The 26,367-nt window shown below is 46.3% G+C and overlaps 1 protein-coding gene across 11 annotated transcripts in view; it reads left to right on the top strand.

The window, feature by feature from the left end:
- The window catches only part of nav2a (neuron navigator 2a), a 130,665-nt gene that overhangs the window by 14,298 nt on the left and 90,000 nt on the right, over positions 1-26,367 (top strand). For all 11 annotated transcript variants that reach the window (XM_031830611.1, XM_031830610.1, XM_031830606.1 and 8 more), the window contains exon 2: positions 24,280-24,397. In XM_031830611.1, the coding sequence (XP_031686471.1) occupies positions 24,280-24,397 (118 nt within the window). The remainder of the gene's footprint in view (positions 1-24,279; positions 24,398-26,367) is intronic.

The following is a 26,367-nucleotide window of genomic DNA, read 5'->3' as shown; positions in this document are numbered from 1 at the left end:
GAAAAGCAGCCAACAAGTGCTCAGCATAGGTGGGAAATCCCTCAAGACTGCTGGAAAAGCATTCCAGGTGAAGCTGGTTGAGAGAATGCCAAGAGTGTGCAAAGCTGTAATCAAGGCAAAGGGTGGCTACTTTGAAGAATCTCAAATATAAAATATATTTTAATTTGTTTAACACTTTTTTGGTTACTACGTGATTCCACATGTGTTATTTCATAGTTTTGATGTCATCCCTATTATTCTACAATGTAGAAAATAGTACAAATAAGAAAAACCCTTCAATGAGTAGGTGTGTCCAATCTTTTGTCTGGTACTGTACACAGTGAGTTAACAACAGTATATAAACAGACTATGAGGGACACGCACGTGCATGCACACACACACACACACACACACACACACACACATACACATCCATCTGCCAGTAGTGTGATAGGGAGGTCTTATCTTAATAAGCATTTCTCCAGATAAAGGCTTTAAGTCTGCCTTTATGAAAAGCCTGGTTCTCATTAAGAGTCATAACCAAGGCTTAGGGCTTATCTATGTTAGTGTCTGAATGAAAAGCATACCGCAATGACCGCCTATTGGAGAGGTTTAATTTCTCCCAGTATTTGCTCAAATGATCTCAAAGCAAGTATCGATTCAGGATGTAGAGGGACCTTCAGTTAAGAGAGAACGAGCTTTGCTGAGAGCGATATTAAAATCTTAACTACATTTCTTTATTATTGTCTGGGACGTCGGAAGGATATTCATCTATCTCTCCGCGTGAGATTTAGCATCGGCACGGAGTTCCATTAATCAAACCATTAGATTAGAGCATGCATAATGTGTTGATAATGACTCTCGTCATTTGAATGATTGTAATTGGGTCTAATTTAATTCACACTCAATTTAATTCTCAGACTTTGAACTTGATCAGGTGCTGGGTTCAGAGAGCGGCTAAGTTTTTGATTGGTGGCATTTGTGAATATATTACCATGTGGATTCATATGTAATTAATTGACCCTAATGGAATGATATTGATTGGCGGTAGATGTTTCTCTCCACTACTCCCTTCCTCCTCCATACTCTCTTTACAATCAACAGCCTTGGAACCCTCTTAACCTCTAGTATTGTCTCAGGGACCATTGACTTTAATGGTGTCCGTATTTTACCAGTTGTTTGGGCCTTCTAGAGACACATAGGGCCCAGTGGGTGAGAATGAAAGGGAAGAGGGATTGGACTCTATTTCCTGCTGCATTAGATTGCTAATTTCCCCTCACAGTGGATAAGCTGGCTGGAGGTCTGGCTGACTTCATTGCTTTTTACCATGACAAAGGGGAAGGAGAAGGGGAATGCATTCCCATATCAAATCTAATTTTATTAGTCACATGCAGTGTAAGACCTTACAGTGAAATGATTACTTACAAGCCCTTTAACCAACAATGCAGTTTTTTAAAAATACACCGAAAAAATAAATGAAATAAAAGTAATAAATAATTTAAGAGCAGCAGTAAAAATAACAATTGTGAGGTTATATACAGGGGGTACCGGAACAGAGTCAATGTGCGGGGGCACCGGTTAGTCGAGGTAATTGAGGTAATACAACATCTGTCGTTCTGCCCCTGAACAGGCAGTTAACCCACTGTTCCTAGGCCGTCATTGAAAATAAGAATTTGTTCTTAACTGACTTGCCTAGTAAAATAAAGGTAAAAAGTAAAATAAAATAAAAAAAATTTTTACATGTAGGTAGAGTTATTAAAGTGACTTTGCATAGATAATAAGCAGAGCGTAGCAGCAGCGTAAATGAGGGGGGGACAATGCAAATAGTCGGGGTATCCATTTGATTAGATGTTCAGTAGTCTTATGACTTGGGGGTAGAAGCTGTTAAGAAGCCTCTTGGACCTAGACTTGACACTCCGGTACTGCTTGTCATGCGGTAGCAGAGAGAACCGTCTATGACTGGGGTGGCTGGAGTCTTTGACAATCTTTAGGGCCTTCCACTGACACCGCCTGGTATAGAGGTCCTGAATTGCAGGAAGCTTGGCCCCAGTGATGTACTGGGTCGTACGCACTATCCTCTGTAGTGCCTTGCGGTCAGAGGCCAAGCACTTGCCATACCAGGCAGTGATGCAACCAACCAACCAGTCATGCTCTCGATGGTGCAGCTGTAGAAACCTTTGAGGATCTGAGGACCCATTGCAAATCTTCTCAGTCTCCTGAGGGGGAATAGATTTTGTCGTGCCCTCTTCACGAATGTCTTTGTGTGCTTGGACCATGTTAGTTTGTTGGTGACACCAAGGAACTTGAAGCTTTCAACCTGCTCCACTACAGCCCCGCTGATGAGAATGGGGATGAACTCAGTCCTCCTTTTCCTGTAGTCCACAATCATCTCCTTTGTCTTGATCACGTTGCGGGAGAAGTTGTTGTCCTTGCACCACAAGGCCAGGTCTCTGGCCTCCCTATAGGCTGTCTCGTCATTGTCGGTGATCAGGCCTACCACTGTTGTGTCATCAGCAAACTTAATGATGTTGTTGGAGTCGTGGCTGGCCATGCAGTCATGAGTGAACAGGGAGTACAGGAGGGGACTGAGCACGCACCCCTGAGGGGCTCCTGGGTTGAGGATCAGCGTGTTGGATATGTTGTTACCTACCCTTACCAACTGGGGGTGGCCCATCAGGAAGTCCAGGATCCAGTTGCAGAGGGAGGTGTTTAGTCCCAGGATCCTTAGCTTAGTGATGAGCTATGAGGGCTTTATGGTGTTGAACGCTAAGCTGTAGTCAATGAATAGAATTCTCACATAGGTGTTCCTTTTGTCCAGGTGTGAAAGGGCAGTGTGGAGTGCAATAGAGATTGCATCATCTGTGGATCTGTTGTGGTGGTATGCAAATTGGAGTGGGTCTAGGGTTTCTGGGATAATGGTGTTGATGTGAGCCATGACCAGCCTTGTGAGCCATGACCAGCCTTTCGTAGCACTTCATGGCTACAGATGTGAGTGGGTCGGTAGTAGCCTAGTGGTTAGAGCGTTGGAATAGTAACCGAAAGGTTGCAAGATCAAATCCCCGAGCTGACAAGGTAAAAATCTGTCATTTTGTCCCTGAACAAGGCATTTAACCCACTGTTCCTAGGCCATCATTGAAAATAAGTATTTGTTCTTAACTGACTTGTCTAGTTAAATAAAGGTTTAAAAAAAAATAGGCAGGTTACCATAATTTTCTTGGGTTCAGGGACTATGGTGGTCTGCTTGAAACATGTTCGTATTACAGACTCAGACAGGGAGATTTTGAAAATGTCAGTGAAGACACTTGCCAGTTGGTCAGCGCATGCTCAGAGTACACGTCCTGGTAATCATTCTGAAGGTTGACCTGTTTAAAAGTCTTACTCACATCGGCTACGGAGAGCGTGATCACACAGTCGTCTGGAACAGCTGATGCTCTCATGCATGTTTCAGTGTTACTTGCATCGATGCGAGCATAAAAGTAATGTAGCTCTTCTGGTAGGCTTCTGGTAGGCTTGTAGGCTGCGCTTCCCTTTGTAGTCTGTAATAGTTTGCAAGCCCTGCCACATCTGACGAGGGTCGGAGCCGGTGTAGTACGATTCGATCTTAGTCCTGGTTCGTCGGGGGGGCATAGGGTGATTACTTATAAGCTTCCGGGTTAGAATCCCGCTCCTTGAAAGCGGCAGCTCTACCCTTTAGCTCAATGTGGATGTTGCCTGTAATCCATAGCCTCTGGTTGCGGTATGTACGTATAGTCACTGTAGGGATGATGTCATCGATGCACTTATTGATGAAGCCAGTGACTGATGTGGTGTAATCCTCAATGCCATCGGAAGAATCCCGGAACATATTACAGTCTGTGTTGGCAAAACAGTCCTGTAGCTTAGCATCTGCTTCATCTGACCACTTTTTTTTTATTGACTGAGTCACTGGTGCTTGCTGTTTTAATTTGTTCTTGTAAGCAGGAATCAGGAGCATAGAATTATGGTCAGATTTGCCAAATGGAGGGCGAGGGAGAGCTTTGTACGGGTCTCTGTGTGTGGAGTAAAGGTGGTCTAGAGTTTATTTTCCCTCTGGTTGCACATTTCACATGCTGGTAGAAATTAGGTCAAACTGATTTAAGCTTCCCTGATTTAAAGTCCCCGGCCACTAGGAGCGCCGCCTCTGGATGAGCGTTTTCCTGTTTGCTTATAGCCCTATACAGCTCATTGAGTGCGGTCTTAGTGCCAGCATCGGTCTGTGGGGGTAAATAGACAGCTACGAAGAATATAGATGCAAACTCTCTTGGTAGATAGTGTGGTCTTCAGCTTATCATGAGATACTCTGCCTCAGATGAGCAAAACCTAGAGACTTCCATAGATATCGTTCACCAGCTGTTGTTTACAAATATACATAGACCACCCCTTGCCACCCCGTGTCTTACCAGAGGCTGCTGTTCTATCCTGCCGGTACAGGGTATAACCCTCCAGCTGTATGTTATTCATATCGTTTAGCCACGACTCTGTGAAACATAAGATATTACAGTTTTTAATGTCACGTTGGTCGGCTATACATGCTTGTAGTTCGTCCACTTTATTATCCAGTGACTGTACGTTGGCCAATAGGACTGATGGCAAAGGCAGATTAGCCACTTGTTGCCGGATCCTTACAAGGCACCCCTATCTCCTTCCGCAATATCTCCATCTTTTTATCCTGCGAATGAAGGGGATGAGAGCCTTTTCAGGTGTCTGGAGTAAATTCCTCTCGTCCAACTCATTAAAGAACAATTCTTCTTCCAGTTCGTGGTGAGTAATCGCTGTTCTGATGTCCAGAAGGTCTTTTCGGTCATAAGAGACGGTAGCAGCAACATTATTTACAAAATAAGTTACAAACAATGTGAAAAAACCAACAAAATAGCACGGTTTGTTAAGAGCCCATGAAATAGCAGCCATCCCTCTCCGGCGCCGTCTCACCATATGTTTTCCTCAGGATGGGAGGATGGGATAGCTATTATCTTCATAGAAGATATTGCACTTTCTCTCTGCAGATTTAGATGATACTGTATGTGTGTGAATGAGCATATAGACTAGTATTGTTTAATAGGTTATCCACATTTGAATACATTTTTTATTAGGGCTGGGAATTGCCCTTACAAAAGATAGTATCACGATACTTAGGTGCCGACACAAAATGTATTGCAATTCTTACAATTCTATATGTATTGCGATTTGATATTGTTCCAAACATATTGCTCACGAAATGTCTGCTGCAAACAGACAGAGCATGAGAAAATTATTTTTAATCAGTCATGGAAATAAAAGTACTGAAAACAAGTTGGCTCACTATTTACAAAGAAGATGGAGAAAAGCTATAGGGTGAAAAATACCAGAGTTTTTACGTAGGTACAGCTGACTAGCACAACTAACGCTACCTATCACTTTTTATATACAGTATATATAGTACCAGTCAAAAGCTTGGACACACCTACTCGTTCCAAGGTTTTTCTTTATTTTTACTATTTTCTACATTGTCAAATAATAGTGAAGACATCAAAACTATGAAAAAACATATGGAATCACGTGGTAACCAAAAAGTGTTAAACAAATCAAAAAATATTTGAGATTCCTCAAAGTAGCCACCCTTTGCCTTGATGACAGCTTTGCACACTCTTGGTATTCTCTCAACCAGCTTCATGAGGTAGTCACCTGGAATGCATTTCAATTAACAGGGGTGCCTTGTTAAAGTTCATTTGTGGGATTTCTTTCCAATCAGTTGAGCCAATCAGTTGTGTTGTGACAAGGTAGGGTTGGTATAGAGAAGATAGCTCTATTCGGTAAAAGACCAAGTCCATATTATGGCAAGAACAGCTCAAATAAGCAAAGTCAATCCGGAAAATTTGAAGAACTTTGAATGCAGTCTTCAAGTGCAGTTGCAAAATCCATCAAGCGCTATGAGGAAACTGGCTCTCATGAGGACCGCCACAGGAAAGGAAGACCCAGAGTTACCTCTGCTGCAGAGGATAAGTTCTTTAGAGTTACCAGCCTCCGAAATGCAGCCCAAATAAATGCTTCACAGAGTTCAAGTAACAGACACATCTCAACATCAACTGTTCATGGTCAAATTGCTGCAAAGAAACCACTACTGAAGGACACCAATAAGAAGAAGAGACTTGCTTGGACCAAGAAACACAAGCAATGAACATTAGACCGGTGTGTTTTTGATTCCAACCGCCGTGTTCTTGTGAGTCGCAGAGTAGGTGAACAGATGATCTCCACATGTGTGGTTCCCACCGTGAAGCATGGAGGTAGGATATGTGATGGTGTGGGGGTGCTTTATTGGTGGTACTGTCAGTGATTCATTTAGAATTCAAGGCACACTTAACCAACATGACTACCACAGCATTCTGCAGCGATACGCCATCCCATCTGTTTTTCAACAGGACAATGACCCAAAACACACCTCCAGGCTGTGTAAGGGCTATTTGACCAAGAAGTAGAGTGATGGAGTGCTGCATCAGATGACCTGGTCTCCACAATCATCTGACTTCAACCCAATTGAGATGGTTTGGGATGAGTTGGACCGCAGAGTGAAGGAAAAGCAGCCAACAATTGCTCAGCACATGTGGGAACTGTTGGAAAAGCATTCCAGGTGAAGCTGGTTGAGAGAATGCCAACAGTGTTTAAAGCTGTCATCAAGGCAAAGGGTGGCTACTTTGAAGAATCTCAAATATAAAATATATTTAGATTTGTTTAACATTTTTGGGGTTACTACATGATTCCATGTGTGTTGTATCATAGTTTTGATGTCTTCACTTTTATTCTACAATGTAGAAAATAGTAAAAAAGAAAGAAAGAAAACCCATTGAATGAGTGGGTGTGTCCAAACTTTTTTTTTGACAAATCGAGTCCAATTACCAATATAATGTCTTCCAAAATAATATTGCGTAAATATACTTTTTTTTTTTTTACAAATTTGTATCCATTCTTCTGACTGTGATTTTCATGTCTAAGCTAAAAGAGAAAAGGTTTGACTGGCTTAATTCCCCATCGACACACAGTGAAGCTCACACACATTAAAGCTCACATAGAGTGAATACACTCTGACTAGTTTGAATAGTTTGACTCGTATGAACAGCAGGTGTCTAAAATGTGTGACGAGTAGAAAAACAACAATAAAGCCGGTCATTTCTCGCTCAATGACCGGCTATGTCCACTGTGGAATCTTATCAGATCAGAAAATAAATGAGTATAATATCAGAGTGGGGGTGTGTGAAATCTAGGATATGTGTGTTTTTTTGTCTGCTTCTATCTGGATTTGTGTCTTTTGTCTTTTTGTGTTTGCGCCACAATGAAAGCCTCAGACAGGAGCCTATATTGGCATTGACAAAGCCGGCGACAGCACGCCTCTTTGCTCGCTCACTGAGTGAAGGCTAGATCGCTATCCCAGAAACCATCAGTCCAGAGCGCCACAGCCCTGCCTCCTTCTCCAATTCACACACAGACGTCACACACTGCTAATACGATTCTCTGACACTGTTGAAGTTAGACTCTGTTTCTTGGCTTTTCCCCTTAGAACTAGCAGGTTATTTCTACAAAGAAGATCAATGCAGAAATGTATACATGGAAAATATAATGTACTATTCAATTGTTAATTGCCATGTACCTGTTCCTGTTTCTATCATTCTCAAAAGCGACACAAGGGACCGGCCTCTGTCTGCTTTGATATCAGATGTTTTTGTTTTAGAAGTGTTCATTCGGTTTTGTTTGTGTAGAGTTAGTATTCTAGCCTGGGTGGTGTCAGTCTGTTTCTGCTCTCTTGACAACTCTTCATGGAATTGTCATGCCAAACATGACAGTGTGTTTGGAGTAGGAACGAAGCACAAACAGGTCCAGGACCAGGCTATTAGTATTCCTCTGTGACGGAGTATCTGGCCTAACAGTCACAAGCAACACACACTTTTTTTATTGTCGTTTTTATGAGCCAACACATTATTTTATGAGTAGTGTCTTGGCACGGTTATATGCAACAGACTGCTGTTGTGGCTGTTGTCATCCTATATCCATATTGAATGCTGCATTACATTATATCAATGTTAACAAACACAATATACTATAGGTATTATGCCCACAATATACCCAGAAATGTAATCTTATACGGTGCGTTCGGAAAGTATTCAGACCCCTTGACTTTTTCTATGTTTAAATCGTTTTTTTAAACCTCATCAATCTACACATAATACCCCATAATGACAAAGTAAAAACCTGAAACTGAAATATCACATTTACATAAATATTCAGTTTACTCAGTACTTTGTTGAAGCACCTTTGGCAGCGATTACTGCCTTGAGTCTTCTTGGGTATGACGCTACAAGCTTGGCACACCTGTATTTTTTTAGTTTTTCCAATTCTTCTCTGCAGATCCTCTCAAGCTCTGTCAGGTTGGATGGCGAGCGTCGCTGCACAGCTATTTTCAGATCTCTCCAGAGATGTTCGATCGATCGGGTTAAAGTCTGGGGTCTGGCTGGGCCACTCAAAAACATGCAGAGATTTGTACCGAAGCCACGCCTTCATTGGCTTGGCTGTGTGCTTAGGGTCGTTGTCCTGTTGGAAGGTGAACCTTCGCCCCAGGTCTTCAGAGCTCTGGAGCGTGTTTTCATCAAGGATCTCTCTGTACTTTGCTCCGTTCATATTTCCCTTGATCCTGACTAGTCTACCAGTCCCTGCCGTAGAAAAACATCCCCCCCAGCATGATGCTGCCACCACCTTGCTTCAATGTAGGGATGGTATTGGCCAGGTGATGAGCTGTGCCTGGTTTCCTCCAGACGCGACTCTTGGCATTTAGGCCAAAGAGTTCAACCCTGGTTTCATCAGACCAGAGAATCTTGTTTCTCATGGTCTGAGAGTCCTTTAGGTGATTTTTGGCAAACTTCAAGCAGGCTGTCATGTGCCTTTTACTGAGGAGTGGCTTCCGTCTTGCTACTCTACCATAATGGCCTGATTGGTGGAGTGCTGAAGAGATGGTTGTCTTTCTGGAAGGTTCTCCTATCTTCACAGAGGAACTCTGGAGCTCAGAGTGACCATCGGGTCACCTCTTTGACCAAGGTCCTTCTCCCCCGATTGCTCAGTTTGGCTGGGCGTCCAGCTCTAGGAAGAGTCTTGGTGGTTCCAAACTTTTTCCATTTAAGAATGATGGAGGCCACTGTGTTCTTGGGGATATTCAATGCTGCAGACATGTTTTGGTACCCATCCCCAGATCTGTGCCTCGCCACAATCCTGTCGCTGAGCTCTACGGACAATTCCTTCGACCTCATGGCATGGTTAATTCTCTGACATGCACTGTCAACTGTGCGACCTTATATAGACAGGTGTGTGCCTTTCCAAATCATGTCCAATCAATTGAATTTACCACAGGTGGACCCCAATCAAGTTGTAGAAACATCTCAAGGGTGATCAATGGAAACAGGATGTACCTGAGCTCAATGTTGAGTCTCATAGCAAAGGGTCTGAATATTTATGTAAATATTTTTTATTTTGCCCGCTTTTTCTCCCCAATTTCATGATATTCAATTGCGATCCAATTTACAATCTAGTTTCATCGCTGCAACTCCCCAACGGGCTCGGGAGAGGCGACGGTCGAGTCATGCGTCCTCCGACCTCCATCTTAACACCCGCCCGCCCGCCTAACTCGGAAACGTGCCACATGTGTCGGAGGAAACACAGTTCAACTGACGACTGAAGTCAGCCTGCAGGCGCCCGGCTGCCACACGGAGTTACTCGAGCACGACGAGCCAAGTAAAGCCCCCTCGACCAAACCCTCCCCTAACCCGGACGACGCTGGGCCAATTGTGCGCCGCCCTATGGGACTCCCGGTCACGACGGGTTGTGACACAGCCTGGGATCGAAATCTGGGTCTGTAGTGATGCCTCAGGCACTGTAATGCATTGCCTTAGACTGCTGCGCCACTCGGGAGACCCGTCTTTTCACTTTTAATCCATTTTAGAACAAGGCTGTAATGTAACAAAATGCGGAAAAAGGTAAGGGGTCTGAATACTTTCCAAATGCACTGTATTTCCAGGTATATTTGTATTTCCTGTACCTGTGCTAGAATCAGATAGAGAAGGATTAGACAGTTATGTCATACACCTCAAGATTATTCAGGAAGTATAAAGGAACATCCTCACCAATGATGTCGTGTGTGTACATTATGTCTGTGTGAACTGAACGAAATTATTGGACTCTCATGTACACTTCATGACATAATGTCAGTCTGATCCTGCCTTATCTAATTCCAGTTCCTGTGTCTCAACCCTGTCATTCTGTGTGAGTTCACAGCCCCCCCCCCCCTCCTCCCGGTCCGGGATAACCATATTAATTAGTTCTGCCCATCTGTTTCTACTGAGACCTCCCTTAGATGCCCTTCTCGCCTCTTTCGCTCCTTTCCTGCGTTAGTGTCACAAAGAGCACGTCAGTCAGACAAAACGGGGCCATTGAACGTGGTCACTCCTGGGACCATTGGATCACGGCTAGGCTAACACAATCGGACACCGTCGTCATCTAAACCGCGTGTGGTGGCGTCGATAGGGAAGCTGGGGCCATGAGGTAGAGGTCACGGGTTGGTGGTGATGTCACATGACCTGCAGAGGTTAGGTCGTAAGGTCACCCTCGAATGGGATGGTGGTAGGACTGAATAACCGTTGTAGGCTGACCAAAGAGATTGACGTTTTTTTTGTTTGTGTTTACACAGAATTCATGGCTATAGAATTCATGGCTATATAGCGACGAGAGGTTTCTGGTTTGTCGCCGAAAGGTGCTCAAGTTGCTGGTCTATGTTGTATGTTTTGTCCACTTTCTGAATTATTCAAATCTGATTGGTGTGTGATTTGATATACCTATCTGATCCTTTCATTTCCCTTCCTCAATATGAACTGGGATGTGGGTAAGTGCCCCAGATGCTGCCAATGCGTGATTATGGTAGCTCTGTCCTCTGCTGTGTTAAACATTCAGCACTCAGCACCTGCTGCCTCAGGGAATGTTCTGAGCCGTTTCAATGGCTCCGATTTCTACCTGTGCGAGGATCACAATGGCGCTCAACTTGACGTCGCGAGTCACTGTGTGTGTGTGACTCATTCACTGAGATGCTTTTAATTGCAGAGCTTTAGATCCCCACTTAGGATTTAGTACTCATCAGGGGAGGCTCAGGGATTGCCTGTTTCTGAATAGAGGGAACAGACACAAACACACACACACACACACACACACACACCAAAAGATAACAGAAACAACCCAGCGCAACCACTTAGTACCAAACACCCTTTTATTTACCTCTACAGTGACAAAATGTACTATGTTTCTGTGTTGTTATGTAGACCCCCCCCCCCCCCCCCCCCCCACACACACACACACACACACACACAGCAGGTGAAATCTGACCAGCCGGCTCACTGCAGCATATTTAGATGTTCTTTCATTAGCAGGGTCACAGCTGGTACCCATAGCAACCAGGCCCAGATGGCATTCCGTGATTTGGAGTGTTCCGCCTGACTGCACCATAATGTGAACTAAACTGTGTTATAATCATACATCACGTTATTATGGTAATGCAACACTGGCTTTCCTATTAGGTCTGTGAGTTGATGGAGCACAGTCTACAGAGAGAGAGAGAGAATTTGAAATGTGGTGAAAGTGTTATAATGCACTGAATTGATAGTGGTCTATCGTTTCTTGCCATTTCTCCTTTCCATATTTTTTTTAATACCCCCCCACACACACCCTCATCCCATAACAGCCAGCATCAGGACCACCCCAACCCCCCACTCCCCACCTAACCCTTCGAGAACCAGGCAGCGGGGGTCCTCCAGAACAAAGCCCCCTTCCGCAATGGGGCTTGGGCCCCATTGTCCAGGGGACACAGAGATTAATCTCCCCCTCACAGGGTTCTGAAACAAAGCACACCCTGCGATTCTCTGCTCCACCACTTAATGAGCTTCTTTTTTTTTTGCTGTTAAACACATGTACTAAATGGCCACATCTTCTCTGCCTCTATATGGCCATAGAGCACAGTCATTAAATCCACAGATGCGTATATGGCTTATAGGAAATGGATGTGTTATAAGGTGAGTTGACAGACTAGTAGTGAGCTGGAGTTGTGTGTGTGTGTGTGTGTGTGTGTGTGTGTGTGTGTTATGCTGCGCGCTGCGTTGGTGTGGGAGAGTGCAGAAGAATTCGATGCATTTGTATGAGAGAGAAAAGTGTGCTTCTACTGTATTGAAACACCATTTGGGAGCATGAGTTCAGTAGCTGTGTTGTTGACACAGGTTTTCGGGGTCTTCGGGGCGATGGTAGTGTTGTCGGTGCAACATAGCTAAAAGCGTGTTTTGAAAATGTGCCGAGTCCTGGCAAGGATCGTGTATCCAGTAGTTTGGAAACTTTCGCTATGTCTTGGGCGATTCCCAAAGTTCAAATTCGGCTTGTAATTTGTGGTTAGCGGCGGCGGTGTGTGTGTAAGGGGTTGGATTGTGCTCAGATGGAGGGCATTGCGCGTGGAGCCGCGCTCACGCGCCCACACGTGTGTACACACACACACTGCGCAGCAGTAAGCTGTGGGTGAATGGTGATCAGAGACCACCAGACTGTTCCGTGTTTGGTTATGGATAATAAAACCTTTCCTCTCTTTAAAAAAAAGGAGGACTGGTTAAATAAAGAACACATAGAAAACAGAGAGGGGTAGTTAGGAGGCCAATGTGGTTTGTCCTCTAACCTACCCTCCTTCACCCACTATTCACCCCCTTCTAGTATTATCATGCACCAGAATCCACCCTTTTTTTTGTGGGGGCGATCACAGAGGGTAGGAGGTTAAAAAGGTCTCTCTCCTTTTCTCTTCTTTTCTCTCCTTTCTCTTCTCTCTCTCCTCCCCATATGACGGATGGCCCATTGAAGAGCGATAGCACAATGCCCAGCGTTGCCGAGGGCGTCTAGGGGAGGGATGCGGGAGGTGGGGGAGGAGGGGTGGAGTGGGAGGCGGAGAAGAAGGGGGGGGGGGGGTTCCCCTCCATTGGTCCTCCTTCTTTTTCTCCCTCTGTGTGTGTATGTGTGTTTGGTTTGGCTAGCCCTCAGACAGAGCAGTGGTACAGCGGGAGCGGTGGTGGACCTCCTCTTGACTGAAGCATTTATTTCCCTCCTCCAGCTGCGGACCCAGAGTGGGGTGGAGAGAAAGGAGGGAAGGGGGAAGGCTGTGAGCACCGGCCCCAGGCCCAGTGAGACCTGCTGGGCTAGAGATATGTGCAGGAGCAGGCTCTTTATCTGGATATATATATCGACTGGATTTTGTGGATCTACCGCTTTACATATTTCTCTGGAACTTTCTGGGATCTCTCACTCACCTTTCTTCTTTCTTTTCTCAAAACCTTCTCTTGTTTGATCTTTCTCTCTCTACCTCTCTACTATACCCATCGATCCTCGTTTTCTGTGGATCTCTTCTTGGTTAGTTGGCCTCCTCTGACCTCAGTCCTGTTTCTTCCTCTGGCTCTGATGGATTCTGTCTGGTCCTGGCTCGCCGTTGGCCCTCCCAGTCCTACCTAAGACAGGTGTGTGAGGGGGGGGGGGGGGGGGGGTGAAGAGGAGGAGAAGGAAGAGCGAGGAGGAAGATGAATGTGCTGCTGTGTCGCTGGGAGCAGAACAACGTCACCATGAAGCTGGTAAATACGTCCAGGTCCAGGTCAATCTGGGCGGGCTTCTTTTAGAGGTTTTTAAAGGAAGTAGTTATGAACAGGTTTTTTGGGGTCAGAAGGAGATCTCCTTTATAGGATTGCACTTGGGACTGTATTTGTCAGAGGTACTGTTCACTGCACTGTATGCATGCGGTACAATTCTCTCACCACTTGGCTAGATGTCTCACTCTCCTCTTGTTGTGTCCTTTCTGCGAGTAGAACACTTCCTTTCTATTTCAAAGCTCCAGAAAAGGACACTGCAAAAGAAAAGCTTATTGAATGATGGTCCCCTCTTTTCCCTCCACTTGATTCCAGTCATTCCACACCCCAGCACAGTTTCGTTCTGTCCCTATGATGTTGACCTTGTGTTCATTTCTGGTTGGAAACGCTCGTCTCCTCGCCAGCCTACAGCGCTCACTGCGGCGTCAGGTTACACAGACGAGCTAATCGATGTCTGTGCTGAAGCCATGCATGTTTTACCCTCACCTAGTGTTGCTGTGTTGTACCGATGCTTCGATTGACAGAGTGATAACAGAGAGACAGGCTGGGCCCGGCTGGGCAGACAGGCAAGTAGAAAGACAGGCGCGTAGACAGACGGACGGACGGACACACGGACAGACAGGAGGGTTAACTGCGCTACTTCTCTGTGTTTTTTGCGTCACACAGAGCTGACTGTATTAATAGTGTCGAACGGGATCTGGGGCCCACTGATAGACACGGCATCAGTCAGGTACAGAGAAGTCATGTGGTGTGAGCTGATGGGAAATAGATCTCTATATTCATTGAATGACATGACACCTTATGCCGTATAGGAGGAGATCTGAGTTACCTTTGCTGTTACGAGCTACCCACGGACTCTTCCCAGGTTAACGGACTTGAAAGGAGGAGTAGGATCTCTCTTCCCTTTTCCTTCCTCTCCATACTAATCCCTAGTTCTTATCTCATCTTCAGCGAGTGACTAGTCAGACAGTCGGTAAATCAGTCAGTGATAGGTGGAGCAGGCAGGTTATTGCTAGCCTGGAGAGGAGAGATGATAAGACGGTTTAATTATATACCACTGCCTTCACACAGCATGACTGACAGAAGACCCACATGGTACAGGGGTCAGGCCTGTGTGTGTGTGTGTGTTTCAGTGTGTATTTTTTTTTCTCTCTCTCTCCCTCTTTCTCTCTCTCTGTGTGTGTGTGCATATTTTCACACGTGTGAGTGTGCGTGCATGCTCATGTATGCACATATGCACGTTTGTGTGTGTGTGTTTCTGTATTTCAGAAATTAAAATGACCTTTTATTTTTATGATGTGCAGTCAATGTCTACAACCTACTTCGTCCTAATAAAGGACTATTGATTATTGACTGATATGACCTTTTCTGAACTTATTATGGGCAAATGGGCCATGCAACATCCATCACAATGGAAGATGTATACCAGAACACAAGCAGTATCTTATTGAAATTCTGGGGATGAGAGAGTAGGGGGGGTGTAGAGCGAGGGAAAGGAGGGAGGACGCTTTTAGGGATGAAAGGAAGCTTTCTCTTTCTCAAGGATAGAGTAGTAGAGATTTTGAGAAATATGTGTGTGTATGCGTGTGTGTGTGTGTGTGTGTGTGCGCGTTTGTGTGTGTGAGAGAAAGCGAGAGTGACAAGATGGACAGTGTGTGTGTGTGTGAACGCTTCCATGTATGCATCGCTCTGTGTGTCTAGTGTGTGATAAGTGTAAGCCAATTAGCTGTGTATTGTTTGTGTTGCTCAGATCAGACAGCTGTCTGTATTGGTTTGAGTGGAGGAGGAGGAGGAGGGGCTAATGTGTTTAAGATGGCACTCTGTGCCAAAGAGGGAGGGTTCCGCACTAGCCGCTAACACACTTGGCCTTGACAGCCGCGCTGCTGCCACAGGTCTGCACAATAGCTACAGGTGTAGCCTGAACACACACTCATGCACGCACGCACGCACACACACAATCACTCACACGCTTGCACGCACCCATGCACACACCCCATCAGATAATAAATAACTTCAGTCTTTCCTGTAGATTTGCCCGCTTCATAACTAGGTCCATATGTTTACCATCAGAGCAGAGTACAGAATAAGTACACCATCTCAACCTGTGGTGGGGTTTGAAAAGAAGGAGATGAGATGAGAGGGGGAAGGATGGAGGAAAGAAGGGGGGTGGGGGGGTATCCGTTTTGGCTTCCAGGCATTGCTGACCACAGCTCTTTCATATTACAGAGTACAAGCTCAGACATGACAAGGGTCATTTAGGGTGGGCCTGATATCATTCTGTAGCTATACTTTAAACCACTTAAAAGAGCTGTGTGTGTGTGTGTGTGTGTCCACCACAGAGTGCAGAGAGAGAACATGCAGTGTAAGAAGCCATCCTCAGCCCTAAACCACTACGCTACAGAGGCCATGAGATCGAGATCTCTGCCCTGGTCTGTGGTGGTGGGGGGGTGGGGGTGGGGGGGGGGGGGGGGGGGGGTTGGTTCCTCAAAGAGTTGGTCAACTGTGCTTGTAGAAAGACCTCCCCATCACCCTATTTTACAAGCTGAATACATTCTCGCTTTCTCGCTCTTTCTGTCTCTCTCTCTCTCCCCCGCCCTTTCTCGTCTTCATTACCCATTTATTCCTACGATGAGTTGTGACAGGTATCGAGTGGTTAGCAGCAGCAGTTAGACAGACAGCCCCAACCCCCCTCTCCCTGCAGTACAAATTGTTGTCACATCATGCAGCGGATGAATACTGATTTCCCATAAGCCGTCTGTTTGTTAAGGTACTCACTGATTGGCTGAAACCTATGAGAGGTCTGGGTTCAGGGTCTGGCCTGTCACTCAAATAACGTTTTTTAAATTTTGTATTGTACTTTCCTAGCGTTTGTGTTTCGGGTGGAGTTGACGTCATTCAAAATAGGACCAATGTGTGTTTGTGTGTGTTTGTCTGTGTGTTTGTCTGTGTGTGTGTTTGTCTGTGTGTGTGTTTGTCTGTGTGTGCGCGTGTGTGTGTGTAACAAGGGTGAAATAACACTTCCACGGGCCACTCTGTGACAGTGGTAAGCGATTTACCCTAAACACTGCGGTTACACCTCCTCCTTTTCTGGGTCCTCCCCTTGGGTAGCGTTGGATAGTTATCCATCATTCTCCCATCAGACATCTGGTGCCTGCCCTGACATTGGCCTGAAAGTGTCGCCACATGTTATAGCGCCAGCCCTAGCCGTATGAACGCTGAGAGGGGAGAATTGGTTTGAGGGTGATGAAGGGGTGAGGTAGCATGTTAGGCTATGACTGGGAAGTGGAGGCGTGTGTGTGTGTGTGTGTGTGTACAGGACACTATGCTGTTGATATGATCCTTTGCAATGGAAAAACACTAACACGCATATTCATACTCTTCAGATTCACTGCCAAAGGCAAGTAGTGGTAGTTTAAGGACAGGGAACCTTCTCTCTGTGAAGAAGACATCACATAGCTTGGAGATGATAGATGGGGAAATCTCAGGGTTATGAGGGTAGACGTTCCCCTTTTGTCCACCTGCCTCCGGGTTCTCAGATGTGTCAGACCTCCCCTGAACAAGTGTGTGTGCCTGTGTGTGTTCTCTATGAACAGTGCCAGGATGTGGAGGGTATACGAGGCGAGTTAAAAGGCTGTCAGAGGTATTGGCCTGTTACTCTGTGACCTCTGACACGTAGGCATTCACCTTGTTGACTATCTGTCTGGGGGTGTGTCTGAGCCTATCCGCACCTTCGGAAGGGGAGGAGACTATTGAGCTGGGATGGGAGGGTCATGGGTTGGGAAGAGGGGGGGATGAGAGAGGGGGGATGAGTGGTTGAGAGAGAGAGAGAGAGAGAGAGAGAGAGAGAGAGAGAGAGAGAGAGAGAGAGAGAGAGAGAGAGAGAGAGAGAGAGAGAGAGAGAGAGGGAGGTATAAAACGGGAAGTTGGTCAACAGCGCAGGTCGTAGAGAGAGAGAGAGAGCGACGTGAGAAGGAAAGACGAGAGTCGCCAGGCGGGCAGCGTGGCTATATTTACCACCGACAGAGCGCCGCTACAACGAGCGCTCATCTCTAGTCCTGTCTTCTTGGGGAGCTTTCTGGACGTACAGCCTCTTTCCCTATCCCTGTCCCCCTCTGCCCCACCCGAGGGGCCTGGATGGCGGTGTGCGTGGACCTCAGGGTGCCTGTCAGGGGACCCAGCCGCTTCTCCTGTGAGCACTTTAAAACGGTGAGGGCCTGGAGTGGCTTGCTGAGAGAGGGTTACGATCTGGGAGTAAGAGACACGGGGGAACGTAGAAAAGTGGAAAAACATGAAAAATAGATCATGTATTAGGGAAGTGGGGAAAGTGAGAAAGGAGGGAGGAAGAAAGAAGTGACGAATGGAACAGGGAAGATGAGAGGAACAAGGAGAAAGAGAAGAGAGAGACCAGGCACTGATGGTAACATCCTAATGAGAGAGAGAGAGAGAGAGAGAGAGAGAGAGAGGACTGATAAACAGAGGGAAAGGAAAAGAGAGGGGACCGGAGGTATAGAAAGTGAAGAAGAGGGGTCAACCCAAAATAGCTGGTCTGGCATTGAGCCAGGTCCCTCTGAGCACTAACAGAGGAAATTGTGTATATTTATGGAGAGGGGCGGACAGGGGCAGGTAGCATGCTGTGTGTACAGTATTTGTGTTTTATTCCGGATCCCCATTAGCTGCTGCCAAGACAACAGCAACTCTTCCTGGGGTCCAATCACAATTACATACAATACAATACTACATAACAGAACACGTTATTACACACTACTCTACCATAACATATCTACAATACAAAATCAATAATACAGCTAAATAACAATACTTAAATGTATGTGTGGGGCCTCCTGAGTGGCACAGGGGTCTAAGGCACTGCATCGCAGGGCTTGAGGCGTCACTACAGACCCGGGTTCGATCCCAGGCTGTGTCGCAGCCGGCCGTGACCAGGAGACCCATGGGGCGGCGCACAATTGGCCCAGCCTCGTCCGGGTTAGGGGAGGGTTTGGCTGGCTGGGATGTCCTTGTCCCATCGCGTTCTAGCGACTCCTTGTGGCTGGCCGGTGCACATGCACGCTGACTTCGGTCGCCAGCTGTACGGTGTTTCCTCCGACACATTTGTGTCGGCTGGTTTCTGGGTTAAGCGAGCAGTGTGTCAAGAAGCAGTGCAGGGTCGTGTTTCAGAGGACGCATGGCTCTCGACCTTCGCCTCTCCCGAGTCCGTACGGGAGCTGCATTGATGGGACAAGACTGTAACTACCAATTGGATATCAAGAAATTGTGGAGAAAAAGGGGTAAAAAGTTTTCAAAAAAATAATTTGATTTGTCACATGCGCCGAATACAACAGGTGAAATGCTTACTTATACAAGCCCTTAACCAACAATGTAGTTTTAAGAAAAATAAGTGTTCAAATATTTACTCAAATAAACTGAAGTAAAAAATACCAAAATAGAAAAATAACAAATAATTAAAGAGCAACAATAATCTAACAGTAGCAAGGCTGTATACAGGGGGTACCGTGTTTAAATATACTTGTGGGGACCAAAAGTCAAACGCTATTTCTACGTGGTTTAGGGTTAAGGTTAGAATTAGGGTTAGGAGCTAGGGTTAAGGTTAGAATTGGGGTTAGGGTTAGGAGCTAGGGTTAAGGTTAGAATTGGGGTTAGGGTTAGGAGCTAGGGTTAAGGTTAGAATTAGGGTTAAGGTTAGGAGCTAGGGTTAAGGTTAGAATTAGGGTTAGGGTTAGGAGCTAGGGTTAAGGTTAGAATTAGGGTTAGGGTTAGGAGCTAGGGTTAAGGTTAGAATTAGGGTTAGGGTTAGGGTTAGGAGCTAGGGTTAAGGTTAGAATTAGGGTTAGGGTTAGGAGCTAGGGTTAAGGTTAGAATTAGGGTTAGGGTTAGGAGCTAGGGTTACGGTTAGAATTAGGGTTAGGAGCTAGGGTTAAGGTTAGAGTTAGGGTTAGGTATAGGGAAAATAGGATTTTGAATGGGACTGAATTGTGTGTCCAAGGTTAGTTATACAAGACTGTGTGTGTGTGTGTGTGTGTGTGTGTGTGTGTGTGTGTGTGTGTGTGTGTGTGTGTGTGTGTGTGTGTGTGTGTGTGTGTGTGTGTGTGTGTGTGTGTACAGCACACAAGTCAAAGGATGCATGGCAAACAAAGTGAAAGATGAAAGAGTAAATGAATCCCTTCTCTTTACACATGCATGTACACACACACACACTCACCTGTTTAGCATCCCCTACTTCAATCAGTATGAGATGACTAGCTGTGAGAGTATGCCTTTGACATCAAAGCATCCACTCCAATCACCATCTCTTCTCTTCCGAAAGTGCCTACCAACACAAGTAAAGGGCATGTCAGTGTGATGAGCTGCCTGTCCTCTCCCTCTCTCTCTACCTCCCCGGCCCATGACCCAGCGCTGTAGGGGGAGGCCTGTGTGCATCATGCCCTCTGCGGGGCATCATATGCTGGATTGATTAGTCGGCAGGCCTGGGTGGTGTTTGGAGGCTGGTCGGAGAGAGTGGGAGAGAGACAGTTGTGTGTGTTTGTGTTCATAGAACGTTGTTGCTTGTTTACTGGTCCGAGTGTGTGACCCTTTAGATCGCACACACACACACACACACACACACACACACACACACACACACACACACACACACACACACACACACACACACACACACACACACACACACACACACACACACACACACACACAGGGGTCTTGTAAAGGGTACAGTGAGTGGTCAGAGACTGTGTATGAATCAGATCCCAGCTGCTCAGTGTCATATTGCATTCCCTTGAGGAGGGAATGTCCCTCTTACCGATATACAGCTCCCAAAAAAATGCCCCAATCCTGGGATGAGAGGGTGGGATTACTGAGAATTTTTGAGAAGGATGCTGATGTGGGATTTCCCCTCCTGTTGGTGGGATGCTGTCAGTACGGTTGGTGGGATGCTGTCAGTACGGTTGGTGGGATGCTGTCAGTACGGTTGGTGGGATGCTGTCAGTACGGTTGGTGGGATGCTGTCAGTACGGTTGGTGGGATGCTGTCAGTGCGGTTGGTGGATGCTGTCAGTACGGTTGGTGGGATGCTGTCAGTACGGTTGGTGGGATGCTGTCAGTACGGTTGGTGTGATGCTGTCAGTACGGTTGGTGGGATGCTGTCAGTACGGTTTGTGTGATGCTGTCAGTGCGGTTGGTGGGATGCTGTCAGTACGGTTGGTGGGATGCTGTCAGTACGGTTGGTGGGATGCTGTCAGTACGGATGGTGGGATGCTGTCAGTAAGGTTGGTGGGATGCTGTCAGTACGGTTGGTGGGATGCTGTCAGTACGGTTGGTGGGATGCTGTCAGTACGGTTGGTGGGATGCTGTCAGTACGGTTGGTGGGATGCTGTCAGTACGGTTGGTGGGATGCTGTCAGTACGGTTGGTGGGATGCTGCCAGCACGGTTGGTGGGATGCTGTCAGTACGGTTGGTGCGATGCAGTCAGTACGGTTGGTGGGATGCTGTCAGTACGGTTCGGTTGGTGGGATGCTGTCAGTACGGTTGGTGGGATGCTGTCAGTACGGTTGGTGGGATGCTGTCAGTACGGTTGGTGGGATGCTGTCAGTACGGTTGGTGGGATGCTGTCAGTACGGTTGGTGGGATGCTGCCAGCACGGTTGGTGGGATGCTGTCAGTACGGTTGGTGCGATGCAGTCAGTACGGTTGGTGGGATGCTGTCAGTACGGTTGGTGGGATGCTGTCAGTACGGTTGGTGGGATGCTGTCAGTACGGTTGGTGGGATGCTGTCAGTACGGTTGGTGGGATGCTGCCAGCACGGTTGGTGGGATGCTGTCAGTACGGTTGGTGCGATGCAGTCAGTACGGTTGGTGGGATGCTGTCAGTACGGTTGGTGGGATGCTGTCAGTACGGTTGGTGGGATGCTGTCAGTACGGTTGGTGGGATGCTGTCAGTACGGTTGGTGGGATGCTGTCAGTACGGTTGGTGGGATGCTGTCAGTACGGTTGGTGGGATGCTGTCAGTACGGTTGGTGGGATGCTGTCAGTACGGTTGGTGGGATGCTGTCAGTACGGTTGGTGGGATGCTGCCAGCACGGTTGGTGGGATGCTGTCAGTACGGTTGGTGCGATGCAGTCAGTACGGTTGGTGGGATGCTGTCAGTACGGTTGGTGGGATGCTGTCAGTACGGTTGGTGGGATGCTGTCAGTACGGTTGGTGGGATGCTGTCAGTACGGTTGGTGGGATGCTGCCAGCACGGTTGGTGGGATGCTGTCAGTACGGTTGGTGCGATGCAGTCAGTACGGTTGGTGGGATGCTGTCAGTACGGTTGGTGGGATGCTGTCAGTACGGTTGGTGGGATGCTGTCAGTACGGTTGGTGGGATGCTGTCAGTACGGTTGGTGGGATGCTGCCAGCACGGTTGGTGGGATGCTGTCAGTACGGTTGGTGCGATGCAGTCAGTATGATTGGTGGGATGCTGTCAGTACGGTTGGTGCGTATAGTTGGTGAGGTTAGAACTAATCAGATATGTTCTGGAAGAGAGGGGCTTTTCCCTGTGATGTGGAGATTTCCCAGAGTGGATGACAGTGCGCAGTCAGACACAGATCAAAGGCATCTTCTGGTGTGTTAAGTGCTGTTTTAGGCTTCTTTGCTAACAGGGTAATAACCCTAATAGTTTACAGGTTATTAGTGTAAGTGGGTTGGAAAGCACAGACAGGCTTTTTAGTGTGTCTGTTCTGGTTAGTTCTGGTTAGTGTGTGTGTTCATTTCCCCTCCCTCTGTGTTCCCTATTCTCAGTGCCCCATACTTCTTCATATACCCTCAGGGTTTGGATCTTCAGTCCTACACTATGTGTTGTTATTGTGTGTGATTGTCCTTCCAGTTCAATAAGTCATGAAATCCAGTGATCCACTGTATCCTTTAACCTTTGGTGTCAGTCATTGATTGGTGTCAATCGTGAAAACACATTATTTTGGTTGAAAATAGGTCTTTTCGACACCTTGTGCTCGATGGTTTGATATTCCCCAGATACAGTGTGTTACAGCATTTCATCCCCATAGAGAATGAACGCATATTACCAGCTTTATTTTGTGTTTCGTATATCCCCTTCAAATCAAGGCCTATTGATGGAACAATGGATTTTACAATACCGATGGGGAGCATTCAACTAGGCATATGTTTCATCTCCCAGTAATAATGATGAGCATAGATGAGCTCCTGTGTATGGATCTGGATAGTTTGGATCCACCGTACTGCCCCTCCTCCCTTTACACCTGCTGCATAAAACGGCTTCAAAGCACCCCCACATTCCTCTTCTTACTGCAAAACCCCCAGTGTTTTGAGAGAATGTTATCCTTTGCTTAAAGGTTCGTTTAGCACTGTCTGAGCCATGATATAGCTCTCTCCCTCTCTCTCTCTCTCTGTGTGTGTGTGTGTGAGAGAGAGAGAGACTACTTAAAATAGTGTTTGAACCTTGCTCTGTGTGTGTGTGTGTGTGTGTGTGTGTGTGTGTGTGTGTGTGTGTGTGTGTGTGTGTGTGTGTGTGTGTGTGTGTGTGTGTGTGTGTGTGTGTGTGTGTGTGTGTGTGTGTGTGTGTGTGTGTGTGTGTGTGTGTGTGTGTGTGTGTGTGTGTGTGTGTGTTTGAAATGAAGCGTTCAGAGCAGTGATTCATATGATGAGTAACACTGAATTGGCCCCAGGTCTCTTTACCTTTAAAAACACAGAGGACTGGGGTCATATTGTGTGTGCGTGTGCACGTGTGTGATGCTTAATTCAACTGGTTGAAATACTGAAGTGATGGCTGCAACAAAACATTGCTCAGATTCATCCAGGATGCCTCAGACAAAACACTTATGTCAGACTCAATTTGTTTACTCCAGAATTTTATTGACGATTTGCTTTGAGATTTTGAACAACTTTCCACATGAAACGGCTCTTTAGCAACATTTTCTGAATATGTTCACCATCCCCTCTCCTACCTAATTGGCGTTATTTCTAATTAAGCATCACTGTGTCCTTATTTCAGTGCTTTTGTTTGTTACCAACATTTGTCATCTCAAATCTCTCTCTCCCTCTGCTCTTGCTTGTTTGTTTTTTTAATTTACCCAAATAAATCCCTCACCGGCCTTCAACCCGGGAGAGGCAAGCAGCCTTGGAGAGTGGGAGAGAGAGAGTTGTCTGCAACAACCAATTACAAGCGAAACTATTCCGATTATTCAGACACTTAAATCAAATCCCCGTACCCCTCCCTCGGGCACTCTGAAGGGCCTTTTCTGTCGTCGAGCCCGTGATGTCAGCGCCTCATTGAAACCGTCCACTCGCTCTGCTGCCGGAGCACAATGGTCCCAATTTGAATACCAGGCGGATATATGCCAGCCCCGAGCCCCAACAAAAGAAAACGGGCTGCGCGGGTCCTATTTCAACCATGTTGTTATTTTATTTGACTCGTACATTTCTTTTAATTCGAGTCCTTTTGTCCTTTTAAAAAGTGTGATGGGATTCGAAACACCCGCATGGCTTCTTAAAAAAAAAAAAACAGGGGCGCAAAGACTTGTGTTTTGTTTTTGATATTACCCGTTCCCCGGGCGTCTAATAAGTGGACGCTGGTGTTTTTGTGTCCCGAACAGATCTATACGGATTGGGCCAACCACTACCTAGCCAAGTCAGGACACAAGCGACTTATCAAGGACCTGCAGACGGACGTCACAGACGGAGTGCTGCTGGCGGAGATCATACAGGTTGTCGGTAAGGGGTACACTTTTCTTTAAAAAAAAATCAACAGTCTCTTCTCTTGAAGCCTTATTATTACCGTTACTGCGCATGGGTTCAGTTGCAGGACTAGACTTCTCATGCATGTACTATATTTTTTATACTTTGAAGTTGTAACGCTACGTATACTCATGTGTATGAGTACAGTAATCGCCATAATGTTAAATGCTATTGGCGACGAAGTTATTACTTTCAACATCGTATGTTATTAACGTATCATCAACAAGTTATTCTTCTCCAAAACTGAGTTGGGGAAATCCCTCGTTGCGCCCCCTGAAACATTTGACAATGGTGCAGTCAGAGAGAAGTTTGACTGAGGGAGAGTTTTGTAATGGCATGTCATTTTGCGCCCCCCCCCCCCCCCCCCTTAAGTCAGAGTCCTGTAATTTCCCACTTCACAAGCTGCCCTGTCATCTTTTAAAGAGGACGGCTGGTGGAAGGGGGAGACAGTGCCCTGAGGTTACAGCACTGTCACATCAACTGACCAAAGACTCTGCCTTCCCAGAGTTCTGTAGAACTGCATCGGAGAATATAGATGACGTTTCTTTGTATACAGAACACTGCCTCAAATCGCAGAACATCATACAATACTCATGTAGAGCACACACAGAATTGGGAATACGAATAAATTAGCGCAGAACACATCGTGGTCCCCACGTCGTAGAACATTTGCGTAGACTAGAGTCTTCATAGAATTCGGACTGGAACCTGGAGTAGAGAACAAGAAAAACCTTTTTCATTTTTGATCATGCTTCTCAGAAAGTCAAGAGTAGGCTGACGGGTCTTTAGAGCGGAAGATGGATTTTTTGTTGTTGTTGCGTCAATGGCAGGAAGGGTGGGTTTGGAGACACCGAGTCCTCTGTTCTCTTTTTCTTTGTCTCTTTCGATGCTCAGATTTAATCTCAGCAGTCACTGGATGGCGAGCTTCATCACGGATGCGCGTCTGACATAAGCATACGTCTTTGATGGTCTGTTATGTGACACAAGCTGGGTTGTCTTCCGTCCCCTGATATGTTTCTGACACTCTTCCCCCCCAGCTGACTACTGCTACATGGGCATCATGTAACTGAGCTCTATCCCTCTTCCAATCTTAAGTTATGAGTGCCCAAATTCACCAGTTCATTCATAGTTTCCTTTACCCCTATTGCACCAATTTCTACTGAAATCTGCCCATGAAGCTCAGTGGGTGTGAAGCAGGGGGTGGGAGACACAGGGTCAGGGATCTGGCTGGGATGAGCAGCACATTATTTTGGTAGGAGACAAAAGGGGAGGCCGGATGACAGATTAATGGCAGGGTTTAGAAGAGTCATAGTACATACTGGACGAAATGATAAATGCAACGTGCAAAAATGTCAAAGATTTGACCGAGTTACAGTTCATATGAGGAAATCAGTCAATTGAAATAAATTCATTAGGCCCCAGTCTATGGATTTCACATGACTGGGAATACGGATATGCATCTGTTGGTCACATATAACTTCATAAAAATGGGCCTCAGGATCCCGTCAGGGTATGTCTGTGCATTCTAATTGCCATCGATGAAATGCAATTGTGTCCGTAGCATATGCCTGCCCATACCATAACCCCACCGCCACCATGGGGCCCTCTGTTCACAACAGTTGGCATCAGGAAACCGCTCATCTACATGATGCCATACAAGTGGTCTGCGGTTGTGAGGCCGGTTGGACGTATCGCCAAATGATCTAAAACGACATATGGTTAGGAAATGAACATTCAAAAATGAACAGCTCTGCTGGACATTCCTGCAGTCAGCATGCCAGTTGCACGCTCCCTCAAAACTTGAGACATCTGTGGCATTGGGCTGTGTAACAAAACTGCACATTTTAGAGTGGCCTTTTATTGTCCCTAGCACAAGGGACACCTGTGTAATGATCATGCTGTTTAATCAGGTTCTTGATATGCCACACCTGTCAGGTGGATGCATT

The sequence above is a fragment of the Oncorhynchus kisutch genome, linkage group LG8, assembly GCF_002021735.2.
Source record: "Oncorhynchus kisutch isolate 150728-3 linkage group LG8, Okis_V2, whole genome shotgun sequence".
Lineage (NCBI taxonomy): Eukaryota > Metazoa > Chordata > Actinopteri > Salmoniformes > Salmonidae > Oncorhynchus > Oncorhynchus kisutch.
This window is presented reverse-complemented; position numbering and strand designations above follow the sequence as displayed.